The sequence below is a fragment of the Pinus tabuliformis genome, chromosome 7, assembly GCF_031772625.1.
Source record: "Pinus tabuliformis cultivar Carrire ecotype Pingquan chromosome 7, CPIR1, whole genome shotgun sequence".
Lineage (NCBI taxonomy): Eukaryota > Viridiplantae > Streptophyta > Pinopsida > Pinales > Pinaceae > Pinus > Pinus tabuliformis.
This window is the reverse complement of record NC_142293.1, coordinates 1,561,111,442-1,561,128,074: the sequence shown is the minus strand read 5'-3', so window position 1 is coordinate 1,561,128,074 and position 16,633 is coordinate 1,561,111,442. Positions and strand designations below refer to the sequence as shown.

At 35.2% G+C, this 16,633-nt stretch overlaps 1 protein-coding gene and 1 pseudogene across 1 annotated transcript; both read left to right on the top strand.

Moving 5' to 3' along the window:
• Positions 1 to 680: 680 nt before the first annotated feature.
• LOC149253987 (uncharacterized) lies at positions 681 to 3,308 on the top strand. The gene is made up of 3 exons (XM_089454649.1): positions 681 to 2,662; positions 2,834 to 2,896; positions 3,227 to 3,308. Exons 1-3 carry the CDS (start codon positions 681 to 683, stop codon positions 3,306 to 3,308), a joined length of 2,127 nt encoding a protein of 708 aa, XP_089310775.1.
• A 12,574-nt stretch (positions 3,309 to 15,882) lies between these two features.
• Positions 15,883 to 16,257, top strand: LOC149253986 (benzyl alcohol O-benzoyltransferase pseudogene; annotated as a pseudogene).
• The last annotated feature ends 376 nt before the right edge of the window (positions 16,258 to 16,633 follow it).

The following is a 16,633-nucleotide window of genomic DNA, read 5'->3' as shown; positions in this document are numbered from 1 at the left end:
GGTCCTTCTCAGAACTCTCTGGTTTAGGAGTGAGGCACTTCCAGGACATTTTCTCAGACCCTGGAGAGGCTACCATAGCAGAAGTTATAAGAACAGCTCAATGTTTTCCCAGGTTTGTTGGAGAGGATGAAGCAGAAGAGTTATCAACCCCGGTGTCTAAGGAGGAGGTTGAAGCTGCTATGAAGTGCATGGCCAAAGATAAAAGTCCAGGTCCCGATGGATGGACTATTGAACTTTTTCTTACTTTTTTCGACTTAATTGGTTCGGAAATTACTGATGTTGCAGAAGAATCTAGACAGAAAGGAGAAATTTATAGACCTTTCAATTCTACTTTTATAGCCTTGATTCCGAAGAAGGATGATCCGGAGAGTTTTGAAGACTTCAGGCCTATTTCCCTGTGTAATTGCATTTACAAGATCATTGCAAAGGTAATAGCTATCCGAATTGTTCCCATTCTCTCAAGGAATATATCAATGGAACAATTCGGTTTTTTGGATGGAAGACAAATTCACGAAGCCATTGGAGTTGCACAGGAGGTAATTCACAGTGTAAATCAAAAGAAGAAGAAGGGAGCTGTTCTTAAAATAGACCTTTCCAAAGCTTATGATCGAATAAGCTAGCTCTATCTCCGGATGCTGCTCACCCACCTGGGCTTCAATTACTCTTTTATTAGCTGGATTATGGGCTGTATCTCAAATGTTAGCTTTGCGATTTTGATAAACGGAGCTGCCTCCCCCTTCTTCAATAGTCAAAGAGGTCTCAGGCAAGGCTGCCCTTTATCCCCCCTCTTGTTTCTCCTTGTGGCAGAAGGGCTAAGCAGACTGATTCATAAAGCAAGAAGAGAGGAGAAGGTAAAAGGTATTGAGGTAGCAATAGATCTATTCATAACTCATCTGCTTTTTGTCGATGACATCTTGATTTTCTCCAATGGTTCCCTCAATGAACTTAAGGAGTTTAAATGTATTTTTGATCTTTTCTTGAAAGCCACAGGAATGCAGATAAACTCTAGAAAATTACAAGCCTGTGTGGCAGCTTTTAACAGAAGAGAAAGATCTTTGATGGAAAATCTCTTTCCTTTTCAACTCCAGCCTCTGGACTCTCCTTTCAAATATCTGGGTTTTTGGCTGAACCCGGCAGCTTATAAAAAAGAGGATTGGAATTGGCTCATAGCAAAGATTGAAGCCAGGATTTCCCAATGGAGCTTCAAGTGGCTCTCAAGCGCTGGCAGATTGACTTTAATTAAATCTGTCTTGCTTGCCATTCCCGTATATTGGGCAGCCTTAACTTGGATTCCCAAAGGAGTAATGGAAAAAATCAGAAGAATTTGCTGTAGATTTCTCTGGGCAGGTTCAAAAGAATCCTCTGCACTTCCCTGGGTGGCATGGGACAAAGTGGCTAGACCAAAAGATTGGGGAGGCTGGGGAATAAAAAGGCTGCCTGAATTCAGCCTTTCTCTAGCAGCCAAATCAGGATGGAGACTTGTCACTATGGAGAATCTCTGGACAAAGGTGGTAAAAAGGAAGTACATTGAACCAACTCCCTTAGATGAATGGATTCGAAGCCAAGACAAGCAAGTAAAGAATACCTCAGTCATATGGAAGGCCACGGTGGTGGCTTTCACTGTGATTAAGCAAGGTTTGGCATGGAAAGTGGGAGATGGAAGGCAAATAAGAATTGGCAGAGACCCATGGGTTGGCTGTAATGAAGCCTATGCACTGTCACCTGGTCTACTCAGACATCTTGATAACAAAGGTATTTCAAATCTAAATCAGGTGGAGAAAGTTGGGCTTTCTACAATTTGGGGCCAGGCGTGGAAGAATGATGAAGACTTAGATTTAAATTTAAGGTGGAAGAACGAGTGGGCTTCCTACATCCAAGAACTGCATCGCACAAATGTTAGAATAAAAGATGAACCAGATCAACTAATATGGGCACAAGGCAAAACAGGATATTACTCCCCAAAAGATGGTTATACCTTCTTAATGGCAAAGAAAGGATGGGGAGTCCCGGACTGGTGGGCGAAAAACATATGGGAATTAAAATGCCCAGCAAAGGCCAGGATCTTTTTATGGTGCATCCTAAAAAGAAAAGTCCCTACCTGGGACATTTTACAAGCCAGATATCTTGTTGGGCCTGGGAGGTGTCCCTTATGCAAGTCAGAAGAGGAATCAATCAATCATCTCTTCTCAGTATGTACAGTCTCAAAAAAAATATGGGAGGAGGTAACCTGTCTTCTTAAGGTAAAAGCTCAGTGGGGTTCGGATCCTCTGGAAGAGTCTTGGAGGAAGTGGTGGAAATCCTATCCGGAGGGAAACATGAGGAATTTGCCCCTTATTTTCTTTTGGGGAGTCTGGCTAGTAAGAAATAAAGCTCTGTTTCAAGACAAGGACTCTCTCACAACCACCATTGCCATAAGCTGTGCCGCCATCTACTCTGCCATCCCGCTCCCTACATCCAAAGACACTCAAAAGAAACAAAAGCCTGTTTCTCTAATGGAGGGCATTCCTTGGGCATTCTTTGATGGAGCATCACAGAATAACAAAGCTGGGGCTGGCATATGCATTCACCTGAACCATGATCATATTCTAAAGGCTTCGGTAGGGCTAGGTTCTGGATCTAACAATTTGGCTGAGCTATCTGCTCTGCGCTTGCTTCTCTGCTGGTTACTTCAAAGAAACATCCACACAATACAAATTTTTGGAGATTCTTAGAATGTCATCAATTGGGTTAATGGAAATGCAACCTGCAGAAATCAGATCCTGAAGACTATTGTAGAAGAAATTATGTATTTAAAGACAACTTTTAACAGTTTATTTTTCTGCCATATCTACAGGGAGAAGAACATGGAAGCAGACCAGCTTTCAAAGGCCGGTCTACAGCAAGATCTGGGCGCTTGGTCAATAGCAGAATCCAGACAGGGGCAGATTCTTCTGTCTCATCAGGCTCCTTTTAATCCTCCTCTTTGATCGAGAATTCTTCACCTTTTTGGTAGCAGCTTCGCAGTTTAAAGAATTTTTGTAACACAGTTCTCAGTTTTGTTTTCTCCCGTTCCTGTATATATATAGTTAGTACTACAAACAGACAATTTTCCTCTCTGTTTTTATTTTCTCTGTTTTTACAATACGACTCTGTACATACAATTTCTGTTTGGGGTTGTTTTCCTTTTCAAAGGAGACCCCGGGTTCCGCAGTTCCGCTGGATTATGTTTTTATAATGTCCCCCGTAGGGAGAAGGTATTACTGGCTTATGCCAGCAAGTTACAGGATGGTCAACTCGCTGTAGCTGACAGAGCTAACGTTTCCGGTTAACTTTTTCAGGTGTCCATATCGCACTTTTGGGTGCATCAGGCGTGCAAAAGATTTAACAAATATGTAATCTTTTTAGATGATCAATAAAAAGATTTTGCTTTTTTCCACGGAAAAAAAAGAGAGTAAATTTCCCCATATTTCTCAAACCATACACAGAGTCTGTCAGCTCGCTTAAACAACTAACTAATTAAGGAGTACAAGAAATCTAGGCAGCTCTCTACTCTCGACTCAGTGGAACATTAAACCCCTCTTTAACTAAACTGTTGAGGACCAGAATGCCAACCTGGAAACAACTAGCGAAACCATAAGAGTTTGAATCTTGAAGGGTAAGTTCCAGGCTTGCATGAGCAGAATAGGGTAAAGAGAATACCTGTCATAAACCACATTCAAACATAAAATTATTAATTGGCTATCTAACAGAGATAAAAATTGTGAAAACACATGTTTCATTTTAAGAAGAATGATACCTGAAACTGGAGGATGTACTCTCCAAGCGACCACCTGCACATTCACCGAAACCCTTAATAAATCATTCTAAGCTCAAGAAATTGTCAAAAACTCATGAGTCTTCGAGTTAACGAAGTTTACCTTCCGAACCCTGGAGTATAACTATTGGCATCGCTCTGAGATACCCTCGACCCAATCTAGACAAAGGCAACAGTCTGTCAACCTCGGTAAGAGCCATGTCTTCCAAAAAATTAAAAGAACTATTGATATTCTGTATCAAACAACACTCTCCTTCTCTGGACCAACCATCATAACCAGTGCAAGCCGCAGAAGGAGGGACTGCCCCACTGTAACCCTCAACAAATCATTTCACCATTGCAGAGCAACAAGAAGCCACAAACCAAAGGTAACACTGAATCCACAGGACGTTGGGTGCGAGGAAGCAGTTAGGTGATAAAATCATAAACAACCACCACCGTTGGATCGCCAGACAAGAATCGACGGAGGTGAGGCGGGCAGATGGCACTGTAATGCTGAACTAGGTAGCGATCAAATATAGCATCATCGGCCAAGATCACGCCATGTATCCCAACGTACGAGGACCAACTAAGCCAGAGAAAGGTAGTAAATGCCAAGGTACCGATGTGGCCATGTGATCCACTAACACTAACCTCCGTGGCAACATGGTAATCTGTGCATGTATTAAGCACATACAACTGGAGGGTGAGCTGACCGATTCTACGACAGCCATAAATCATATCAGAAATTAAATGCAGAAATATAAATATGTATCGGTAACCAAGTTTCTGGGTAAATGAAATTATATATATATATATATATATATATATATATATATATATATATATATATATATATATATATATATATAGATATATATATATATATATATATATATATATATATATATATATATATATATATATATATATATATATATATATATATATATATATTATTATTACTTTTGTTAAAAGTGACTGTTACAAATGGTATCAGAGCTTAGGTTCGTACACTGAGACTCTCTGGGATATATGTACAATTATACCTGAAATAAATGTGTTGAGTATATAAAAATATATATAATAATTAACTATGTAAATGTATGTATAAACACAGAGACTGTGAAAAGAAAAGAAAGTTTAGAATGCAGAGGAGCTTTGGACCACCTGAATCACCTGGAACAACATATGTGAAAGCTAATCTGATATTTGGATACAACTGGGTGAGGAATCCCGGCAAGCTAATGCAATGTTACTCGAAACTGTACAGCAGCTGCCTGCGGAAATGACAAATTTAAGAACAGATAATGAATGGTTGCGTTTAGAGCAGGAGAGAATTCTAAGAAGTCTTTCCAATCGATAGAATCAACGCCACCCAGACCCCAGTGCGGAAGACCGAGAAAAGACCTCGACAACTCAGAATGGAGAAGAAAATGTTGAGTCAGCTGAAAAACATAGGGAAGATGAAGAAGGACGTTCAGACAATGTCTCCGACCAACGTAAAACCAAAAGACAAAAGTCAGAATTACAAGGAGAATTTAAAAATATCAAGCCCTCACTCTTTGAGGGAGAATCTGAAGAGGCAACGAAGGCCTGGTTAATCGATATGGGCAAGTACTTTCAGATTTATGAGTACACTGACAAACTGAAGGCACGATTGGTTGTTTATCAGCTAAGGGGTAAAGCGACCCTCCAGTGGGAGGAAATCAAGACGGTAAGAAAAATTGACAAAGAGCAGGTTACATGGAATGAGTTTCAAAAAACATTTTAAAGACAAGTATCCAACTGAGTGCTATTATGATGAAAAAGCAAAAGAATTTCACGAGTTAAGATTGGGAACCTTAACCATGGATGAATACGTGGCACGATTCACTTCCTTAATATGTTATGTGCCTTACATGCAAGAGGAAAAGGCCAAAATTCAGCACTTCATCAGTAGCTTACCCAACTTTATGAAGGAAAAACTGGAATTTGACTACCCCAAGACAATGGACGATGCCATGCGGAAAGCCCGCATTTGCTACCATCAAATGAAATAGAATAATGAAGGACCAAAAGGGGGGTTGAATAGGAAGGGTAGAAACCTGATTCCAAACAGACACCCAAAATTTGCTAGTAGTAGGAATGTACAACAAAAACCTTTCAGCAAGTTTCCAGCCAGGAATCAACCCAAAACTGCATATTCTAAGAACAGACCAGCAGAATGAGTCACTAGATATGTCAATGATCAACAATCAAAACCGTCGCTGCAATGTTGGGGATGCAGAGAACCCCATTATTACAAAAATTGTCCGCACAGGGCTAGAACAGAACAATTATCAAATATGCAAGAAGCATCCACGGTTGGGGAAGTGGCAAGGAGCATGCCCAGAATTAACGTTGCTCTTGATGATCATCAGGCAGAATTTCAATCCACCATGATTGAATGTGAAGGTATGATTTCTAAGCAACCTGTCTCTGTTTTATTTGATCCAGGTGCTACTTAAGCTATGTTAGTCCTAAGGCGGTAGAAAAGTGTCAACTACTGAGCATAAAATTTTCAAAACCTTGGCTAGTTCAATTAGCCACTGGGACAAAAAGAAGGGTAAGCACAAAAATAGAACATTGTCCCATAACCATTTCAGGGCAACCTATTTATGTTGACCTTAATATACTTCCTTTGGGTTCTTATGATATTTTAATCGGGATGGACTGGTTGGAAAAATGTTGGTCCCTAGTGGACTACAAACAGAAAACTGTAAGTTTTATTTTTGTATCAGGCCAAAGTAAGGAACTCCAAGGAATAAAAACCAGCACTAAGTTACGTCCTATTATTGCTAATCAGTTAGGAAAATGTATCAGAAAAGGCTATCAAATATATGTTGTTCAGGTGGGGTTTACCAATACCAAAAATAAAATGACCTCCTTGGAAAAAATTCTTGTCATTCAAGAATTTGTTGATGTGTTTCCGGAATCCATTCCAGGTTTACCTCCAAAACGTGATATCGATTTCACTATTGAGCTCATTTCGGGTGTAGCCCCTATATCCAGGGCCCCTTATCACATGAGCATACCTAAGTTAATAGAACTCAAAATGCAGCTTCAGGAGCTCCTAAACAAAAAGTATATCCGCCCTAGTGTGTCTCACTGGGGAGCACCCATATTATTTCTACAGAAAAAGGATGCAACCCTGAGATTATGTATCAATTATTGTCAATTAAACAAGCTAACCATTAAGAATAAATATCCTTTGCCCCGTATTGATGATCTATTTGATCAGGTACAAGGAGCTAAAGTGTTCTCGAAAATCGACTTAAGATCGGGCTACCATCAAATAAGAATAAAAGAGGAGGACATTTACAAGACAACATTCCATACCCGTTATGGTCATTACGAGTTCGTGGTGTTGCCATTTGGCCTCACAAATTCCCCAGCCACCTTTATGAGTTTGATGCATGGTATTTTCCAGCCCTACCTTGATAAATTTGTACTAATTTTCATTGATGACATTTTAATATACTCTATGAATCAGGAGGAGCATAAAGAACATATGAGAATAGTATTACAAACACTGCAGGAAAATCAATTATATGCTAAATTCAGCAAGTGTGACTTTTTCAAAGATCTGATTCTGTACTTGGGTCATGTTATTTCAACCGATGGAATAGCGGTATATCCGAAGAAGATCAAAACAATCATGGAATGGATAGCCCCAAAGAATGTCGCTGATATCAGATCATTCTTGGGTTTAGACGGGTACTACTGTCGATTCATTGAGGGATTTTCAAAAATCGCCTTTCCAATGACCTCCTTATAAAAAAAGGGGTGTGCTTTCAAATGGACAGCCGAGTGTGAGCAAAGTTTTGAAAAGCTGAAACACCTTCTTACCACCGCACCAGTGTTAAAAGTGGCAGATCCGGAAAAGTCTTTCGTGGTTTGCACAGATGCAAGTAAAGAGGGTGTTGGTGGAGCGCTGACACAAGAAGGAAATCTTATTGCTTATGAATCATATAAATTGAAGGAATATGAACAACGATATTTTGTGTATGACCTTGAGTTGACAGCGGTAGTGCATGCACTTAAAATGTGGCGACACTAGTTGGGGAAGAAATTCCTGCTATTAATTGATCATAGCAGCCTTACAAATTTCTTCAACCAATCTAGCTTAAACGCTCGACAAGCCAGATGGACAACATTCTTAAGCGAATTCGATTTCGACATGAAACATCTTAAAGGAAAGGAAAATTGGGTGGCCGACGCATTGAGCAGAAAAGTACATTGCATTTATGAGGTCCAAATGAGCCAAGCAAGCTCAAATATCCATGAAATCATAAAGGAAGCAACTATGAAAGATCTGGAGTATACCTTCCTCTGGAAAAAGACAAGGGAGGCCCTGCTGAAAAAGGAAGCATCCGAATTTGAAATAGATTCTGACAATCTTCTTACTTTTAAAAACAAATTTATGTCCCTAACCAAAACTCGGTTAAACAATTGATATTGGATGAATTTCATAGAAAACCATGTGCTGGTCACCCAGGGTACCAGAAATTATTTTCAGCCATCAAAAAAGGGTATTATTGGCCTGGGTTAAGGAAGGATATCATTGAATATTTGTCCAAATGTTTGGAGTGCCAATTGGTGAAGGCAGAACATCAACATCCCGTAGGTTTGTTGCAGCCATTGCCCATTCCGGAATGAAATGGGAGACCATATCTCTGGATTTTATCATTGACTTACCTCGTACCAAAAAGAAACATGACTCAATTATGGTGGTAATAGACAAATTGAGTAAAACTACTCACTTTATACCCGTGAAATCCACTTACAAAATTGTGGAGATCGTAGACATATTTATGAAGGAGATTTTTCGTTTACACGGAATACCCAAAGTGGTAATCTTTGATAGAGATGTAAAATTTACATCCACCTTTTGGAAAACTCTCTTTTTGGGATGGGTACTCAGATCCAATTTAGTACCGCCTATCACCCCAAAATAGGAAAGAAAAACTATGTAATTTAAGGCTTTGACTTTCCTTTAGGCATTGTGTGTGTGCCTTTAGTACAAATTTAATGTAAAGAACATACAATGAGTTCACTACCATGCCAATGATATTTTTTCATAACACCAAAAAGTGTAACCTCACAAGTTCGAGTTTCAGTTTCTGTCGTGTCCCTGAGAAGTTAACGCACTAAATTTTCTTTGGAAACAAAAATATGACTTACAAATGGTTTAATGACAGGTAGTTTAAATTTTCTTTGGAAACAAAAATATGACTTACAAATAGTTTAATGAGAAGGTGACATTTTTATTAGAAAATAGTGGAAATGTGAGTATAATTTTGATAAAATTAGTGGAAATTTTTGGAAATCTAAGTTACAATTGTTAAGTTTCAAAATTTTAGATTTTTTAGGAATTTTTGATGGTGTTGAATTCATTTTGACCATTAAAAAATAATTCAAACACTTCCAAAATCGATTTTTTTGAAAAATAAATAAGTAAATTTCAATCCAATATAACCCACTGAACACAATTGTTGCTTCAATAACAACACCATTTAATAATAAAAAGTTATGTTAATAATTATTAGAGAAAGGTCCAAGTTCAAATCTCATTCATCCAAATGAAATTAACTAATTCAGAGAAAAGTCCAAGTTCAAATCTCATTCATCCAAATGAAATTAACTAATTCAGATAAAGGTCCAACGTCCAAGTTCAAATCTCATTCATCCAAATGAAATTAACTTTTGTTTTTAAGAAACATTAAGTAGTAGAAATAATTCAAAGTGTAAATAAATTCTCAATATAAAAAAGATCAAGAAGAAGCTAAGCCCCTAAACACTAGAAGGTTCATAAAGCATAATTTTTTTATAAGTCGTGTATACATGAACATGAACCTACATAACACTGAGAATTCATTGTCAAACAATATTTTAATCTTGAAAACTTAAATGAGAGTAAAATTAAATAGTCCATGGAGACACCTAACAATCAAGATTTAAGCTTAGACTTATATTTCATCTCAACACAAATCAAAAGTAAAATATCAGAGTTACCTATGAACTCATAGAAGATTTTGCCCAAAATACATGTAACGTATAAGACACATAACAAATGATGATTGGTAAAGTAAATTAACCTGAAACTAGACAAAACTCATATTGAGAATCAAATAGAAGAAACCATACAAAATTCATACATTAATATATTATTTTAAAACCAAGTTACATACATAAAACTTTTTCAATGGTAAACTCCTAAAAATATTATAATGAACCTGAAGACAGATATCCCTCTTCAATACCAAGTAAAATCATATATTACAATAACCATAGAACATGATTAATTTATTAAATATTGTACATCTATAGAATCCCATTCATTTTAGGCCAGGAGAAACCTAATCCTCGCCATCAGCAACATGTCTCGCAAAACCCACAACAACACAAAGTAATAAAGCAGCAAATCCATTAAATAAGAAAACAAATCAATTTTATAAAAATCATTGAACATACATGTGATTTCAACAAACCAAGCATATAAATAAGTGAGAAACTGAATTGAATTCATACCATCCTTCAATGAATCCTTTCTCTTCTCTCGTCTGCATTTTGATAGGGACTTCGACATATTGAGGCTGAGGAACTTGAGTAGGGTTTCCTGATAACCACTCCAAAAGTGAGCCACTGTAAATGAAAACTATCTATAATTATCAAGTAATGAAACAATTGAAGAAATTAAGAGAAGAGGAAAGGAACTTAGAGTTCCTTATTTTCTAGCATTGAAAACAAAGACAAAACCAAACCCACTTACTTTGAAGTCATTATTTGGATCAACAATACCCATGAGCGTATTCACATGAGTGGTTAATCAGTTCGAATTTCTATTTTGAAAAAGGATAAGCATAGAGTATCTTGTCGTTCTGATTCTTGCATTTCTATTTACTCACAAAGAACTGTTTTTCTTGCATCTCTATTTATTCACAAAGAACTGAAAAATTGTTACATTAATGAAGCTCTGGTCAGTTATTTCAAGTTGTTTTCAGTTAAACTAGTTCTCAAAGTTGATAGAACTAGTGGAAGGTCAGTTGTGCAGTTGGACAAAAGTCTCACTTAGTGATAATCCAGTTAATTGTTCAATTAGCCCAAAATAGCTAGTGCATGTAGGGAATTCAAGTTCCCCAGCTGTGGTGGAGATTCCAAGGCAGTGTAACATGAATTGTGGACTAGTCTTGAGTGTATAAGTGTTGCATGTAACCAGATAATCAACCATGGGAATTGTGTAGTCAATTGGAGGAAACATCCTAAATAATAGGGGCCTAATTCCTCATGAATTGCGCAAGGAAATAGGGGTTGAAGCTGAGGTAAAATTTGACTAAGTCTGGGTCAGAGCTTCTCATTTAGCAAAGAGATAGGTTATTCACTTGCAATAAATATCTATTCATCTGATTAATGCAAGCAGGCATAAGTCGTTTTTAGAAGTTGCTTTCCCGAGGAAAAATATTGTGCATGTGTGTTATTTCATATTGCATGTGTGCAATTGTTGTTCTAAATTGTGAATTGAATTCCAAAAATTAGTAGAGTAGGATTGTGTCTCTTGATTTTAGATCAAACTTCTTGAGCATTTTCAATTCTGCATCATATTTCTACAAATCCTTCTCCACTATACAAGTAAAGAGACAATCAAAATTCATTGAATCCATAAACATTCCTCTCCCAGAGAAAACCCAAGAATTTCCCTTTACCCTTACTCCTAGGTATATAACTACCCTACATTTCTCCCTTACACTTCAAGACATATGCATGTCACTAATACATATATAGCTACCATACAATTAGCTCCACGTAAGACATTTCTTTTGTCTTTAAATACCTTCCTCATCAGTTCAAGACTTAGGGATTTTTTATTGTCACATTCCTTAATTGTAAACAACGTAAATATCAATGTATTATGAGCAGATCCTAAATTATGGCAACATTGGAATGCAACATAAGAAACGATCCATACTATAAAATATTGAGCTTGACAATTATATATGGAAAGGACCGTTAACCACTTTGTTGTGTTGTTACAGTATAAACTCTTGAGTTATTGGTGTCATATTAAAAAATGCATCGAGTTTTGTTTTATTGGTCCATGCCAAACACTCCCTATGATTAAGAATATTGACCTAATTACATTTTAACAAAAATGTTAATAAAAAAGTTCAAAGATGAACCTTGTGTTGATCTCAGGAGAACCATCTTAACTAATATTTCAATTCTTTTGCAAAGGACTTTTGTATGTGAATGACGTATTCATCCAACAACCTTTTCATAGAGATGCTAAGATTTCTTAAAAGAAATGCCCGAGTTAGTTGTCCCGATCACAGAGTTTTTCACAAGTACTTTCACCACATTCATTGATACAACAATTCTATCTGTGAACTGATTTTTTCTCCTATTTACAATAGCTTATTGATAAAATTCATTTCTCCTTAGTGTTGGTGATATCTTTAGCTAACATATACCTCATAATTTTCGTGTTCAGAATTTATTTCATGTCATTTTAAAAAACCCCAAAGAAATTGAACTCCTCTAATATGTACCTTGTGCCTGCAAGGGTTTTCATTGTTCTAGGACATTTATGTTAGTGTAACTTTCTTCTTAAATTTAACCTCCTACTACATTCTTTAGAAGATATATAGAAACTCAAATTTCCCTTGTATTTCATTGTCCATATATAGAATAAATATTATATAAAGATTAAATGGATCAATTTTCACAATGCCTTCATCATGTCTTATCGCTTAAAATAATTTGAGACTTTGAAAACTACCATTCTAATCTCAACAAACGCATCAAACTTTTAACTTGTCAACGAGTTGTGAGGGTACCCCCTCTTTATGTGTTATTAACAAGATAACTAATTTGGAAGCAAAATTACATCCTTAGCTGGTCTAGGGTTCAAAATTGCATATACCCAACTCACCCCTCATAACAAATCCAAATTATCTTTCCCACCATAATGCCCTCCTTTGCATAATGTCACGAAAACAACGAGTTCCCCACTTTTGCAAGCATGCTCTACACCCAACCTTTCATTTCTTGTTTACTCATTTCATTAGAGGTCATTGAGAATGATAAACCTATCCTAATAAGATTGTTTACAAGCCTATAACAATGACTAATTCATCCAAATACCAAATTCCCAATGAAATTTGTTTGCAAAAATGGAGTAATGAAAGATTCAACCAAATCACAGAGATCATTAGATAATAAAAATGGGACTGAGTAATCCTGCTTGCAAATTATTTTATTATAGAAACAACATTTTAAGTAGAGGTAACATTTTTTGGAGTCATCAGGAATAATGATAACAATGAGCAGAGGATGTTACATCAAATATAAGAATTCCATATATCAATAAATAGTGTTTAATATTGAAGATTTAGAGTGATGGAAAAATTTAGTTTGGGAAGATGATAATGTAGAAATTAATCTTTCTCAACTTGAATGTTGAATACAAAGAATATATATATATATATATATATATATATATATATATATATATATATATATATATATATATATATATATATATATATATATATATATATATATATATATATATATATATATATAAAATGACTCATCAAAATTCAATATCTAAAGAGTCACTTCCTAAAAGTCCAAATAACCACTATAATTATGACATTAAATTCACCATTTTTATTAACAAAACAAAAAACATTTCCATAATGATAACAAAAGTTGATGCTTAACCACTTGTTTCAAGAAACATCTCTGAAAAATTTGCACATCAAAGAGATACAAAAAATGATGAGTTCTTAGCTATCCCAATACTCATAAAAACAAAAAAGGCTAGGCTATAATTCCAAAGCTTCATCTAATAATTCATCTACCTTTTGATTCAATCTTTGTTGTTATGCTTGAAAGAGTACCATTGAAAACTGTAGAACAATATTTTGAATTTCCTAAAATAGAGGGGAAAGACATACATTATCCAGCACAACATTTGTGCATGTCCAATCTATCACCAATTTAGAGTCATCTCTGACCTGTAATTTGGATACTCCCTACTTGCTTGAAAAATGAAGAAAGGTCTATAAAGCTACAAACTCAACCTTTTTGTTTGAGCCTTTGCATGAACAATATTCATATGATCCACAAATTGATGTAGATATTCCATTGGAATTGTTTGTCAAATGTCAAAACATCACCCAAATATTTATTGTTAATTTTTCCTATTCGAGATTCTTTAGTTAGTTGATTTTCTACTTAATTAATTGAGAGAAATAGAAAAAAAAACACAAGCCATCCACAGTAGACACAAAATTTTCCTAAGAAACCTTTAAGAGGGAATACCTATGTTCTGCTATGTGTTTAATGATTGTATTTCATTTTCAATATATTCCACTTGTTTATTGCCTTCCACATTCCCTGACTTCTCTTATCGAAGTTCCTTTGCATCTCTCAGTGCAATTGCTAATTTTAACTCTATGATGCTTATAAATCGTTTCAGCAAATGCAGCCTTCAATGTCTTTTACCTAGAAATTCTCCATCTCAATGATTAATATTAGAATAGTTTTTAGAAATATTTTTATTTAAGATTGATATTAAATATTTTTTTGGTCATTAATAATTTTTTTTTTAAATATTGCATGTTAATTGAAGACAAAATGAATTATATATGGTTCTTTTCTAAGCATTTTTCACGTCCAATTGTTAGTTAAAAACAAGGGGTTAAATTTTTATAGTTTTAACTCTATGATGCTTATAAATCGTTTCAGCGAATGCAACCTTCAAATGTCATTTATCTGGAAATTCTCCATCCAAATTTATGATTGATATTAGAATATTTTTTAGAAATATTTTTATTTAGGATTGATATTAAATATTTTTTTGGTCATTAATATTTTTTTTTAAATATTGCATGTTAATCGAAGACAAAATGAATTATATATGGTTCTTTTCTATGCATTTTTCACGTCTCATTGTTAGTTTTAAATAGAAAAGTTAAATTATACGGTCTCTTTTTTATTTTACTTTTTAGGATTAATTTTACTCAATATTAAGCAGAGATTTTTAAGAATCACAAGATTATATTTTTTAATCTACAAAATTTGAGTGTCATAGGCTTTTTTGAATCCATTTATATATTCAAAAGAGTATTTTGAACAACAAAAATTCACAATCTCATCTAAAATTGTATCACCAGATTCTATTGCAAAGGTCATTTTGTCTATTAGCTTCTTAGCATAATCATTTAAATACAATTTGTCCGCTCCATATTAAATAATGAGGAAATTGTGCATTAATTACATTATCTCTCTGTGAAATTAAACTGGAAATTGAAGTATTTTATTTGTGAAAGATATACAAAGATTTTTATGGCTATTTTTTTATTTGTTATTGTTAATGTAAGTATTATTTTATTATTGTATTTTTAATAATGTGGTTGTACTAGTTTTTATTTTAAATTATTTATTTTCCATATTTTCATATATATATATATATATATATATATATATATATATATAGTGTTTGAACCGAGATTCTCATGATTCTACAACCTAGTATGATATGTTCGTGTTTAACTTGGAGTTGACATGTGTCCTTTTAAAAATACATTTAATTAAAAAAACAAAAAATTGTTCATAAATTTCAACTTTTAACTTATATATATCATTCTAAATATTATAGAAAAATTGAGGTATATACTAATATTTTAGAAAATTTAGTAAAGATTAAATCCATACCATTTACCTTAAATTAAAAAAAAAAAAAACTATTATACAAATAAACCAACCTATCAACATACTTATTAATAATTAAATTAAAATTTAAGAATCCAATTCCATAAAAACATATGAAGTCACCTTTGTTGTAGATCTTTCATGGTTAGTCTTTCATTGCACATGATATTCATTATATTGGTAACATCACTTGAGAAACGTGGGCTTCAATTTATATATCTCACCAAATGCAGGCTTCGGCGTCTCCTCCTTCTCGAAATATCTTTGTGTCTGCAACACACTGCATCCTACTATGTTGATCTTCAATTGCGGGCTCACTTCATAGCCTTTCACTGATTCTCCACAACTTTGTTTTCATTGCACCTCTGCAAATGAAAATCACCAGAAATTCGGCTATCCTTGTCCCTCCTCTCCTCCCTACTCCCAAAGGGTTGCTATTCCTTTCCAATCTAGATGATCCACTGACTCTCAGATTTCCTATTCCCGTCCTTCAATTTTATCGATTCGATTCGTCGAAAAAAGGCGAGGATCTCGCCAAAGTTATCAGAGAAGTGTTGGCGAAGGTTTTGGTGTTTTACTATCGTTTTGCCAGAAGATTGAGAGAAGTGCCCTTTGGTAAGCTCCTCGTGGACTGCACGAGTGAAGGCGTGCTATTTGTGGAAGCTAATGCCGACATTTCCATGGAGGAATTTGAAGACCTGCACCCACCCTTCCCCTACTTGGCTGATCTCCTGCATGATGTGTGAGGCTCAGAAATTATTACCAATTCTCTCGTCCTTCGCATTCAGGTAGATTCACTCATGCTTTTATGAACATAATTCATATTCCAATTGAACTTCTATTTACTTAACATGTTTCTTATCACGATATTCCAGGTAACGCGGTTGAGATGTGGAGGGTTCACTTTCGCCCCTCGTTTGAATCACACCATGAGCGACGCACCTAGCCTTATTAGTGTAGGATTTTATTGGTTAGCGCAACTAACTCCGAACCTGGGTCTAAGCCCCATCAAGCCAACAACTCCAAGCTTCTTCTGTAGTGTTATTCTTTAAAACCTTAGTAGGAGTGAGATTTACTATGTAATTTGCATAGTTAATTACCTCTGCCCAAAAATTAAGACTA

Bases quoted from the DNA above. Each gene is read 5' to 3' on its own strand.
- LOC149253987 (XM_089454649.1), top strand. From the start codon at position 681: ATGGGCTGTATCTCAAATGTTAGCTTTGCGATTTTGATAAACGGAGCT. The intron at 2,663-2,833 runs GTTACTTCAAAG...CCATATCTACAG, and splicing joins CTGCGCTTGCTTCTCTGCTG to GGAGAAGAACATGGAAGCAG. The intron at 2,897-3,226 runs GTCAATAGCAGA...TGTCCCCCGTAG, and splicing joins CAGCAAGATCTGGGCGCTTG to GGAGAAGGTATTACTGGCTT.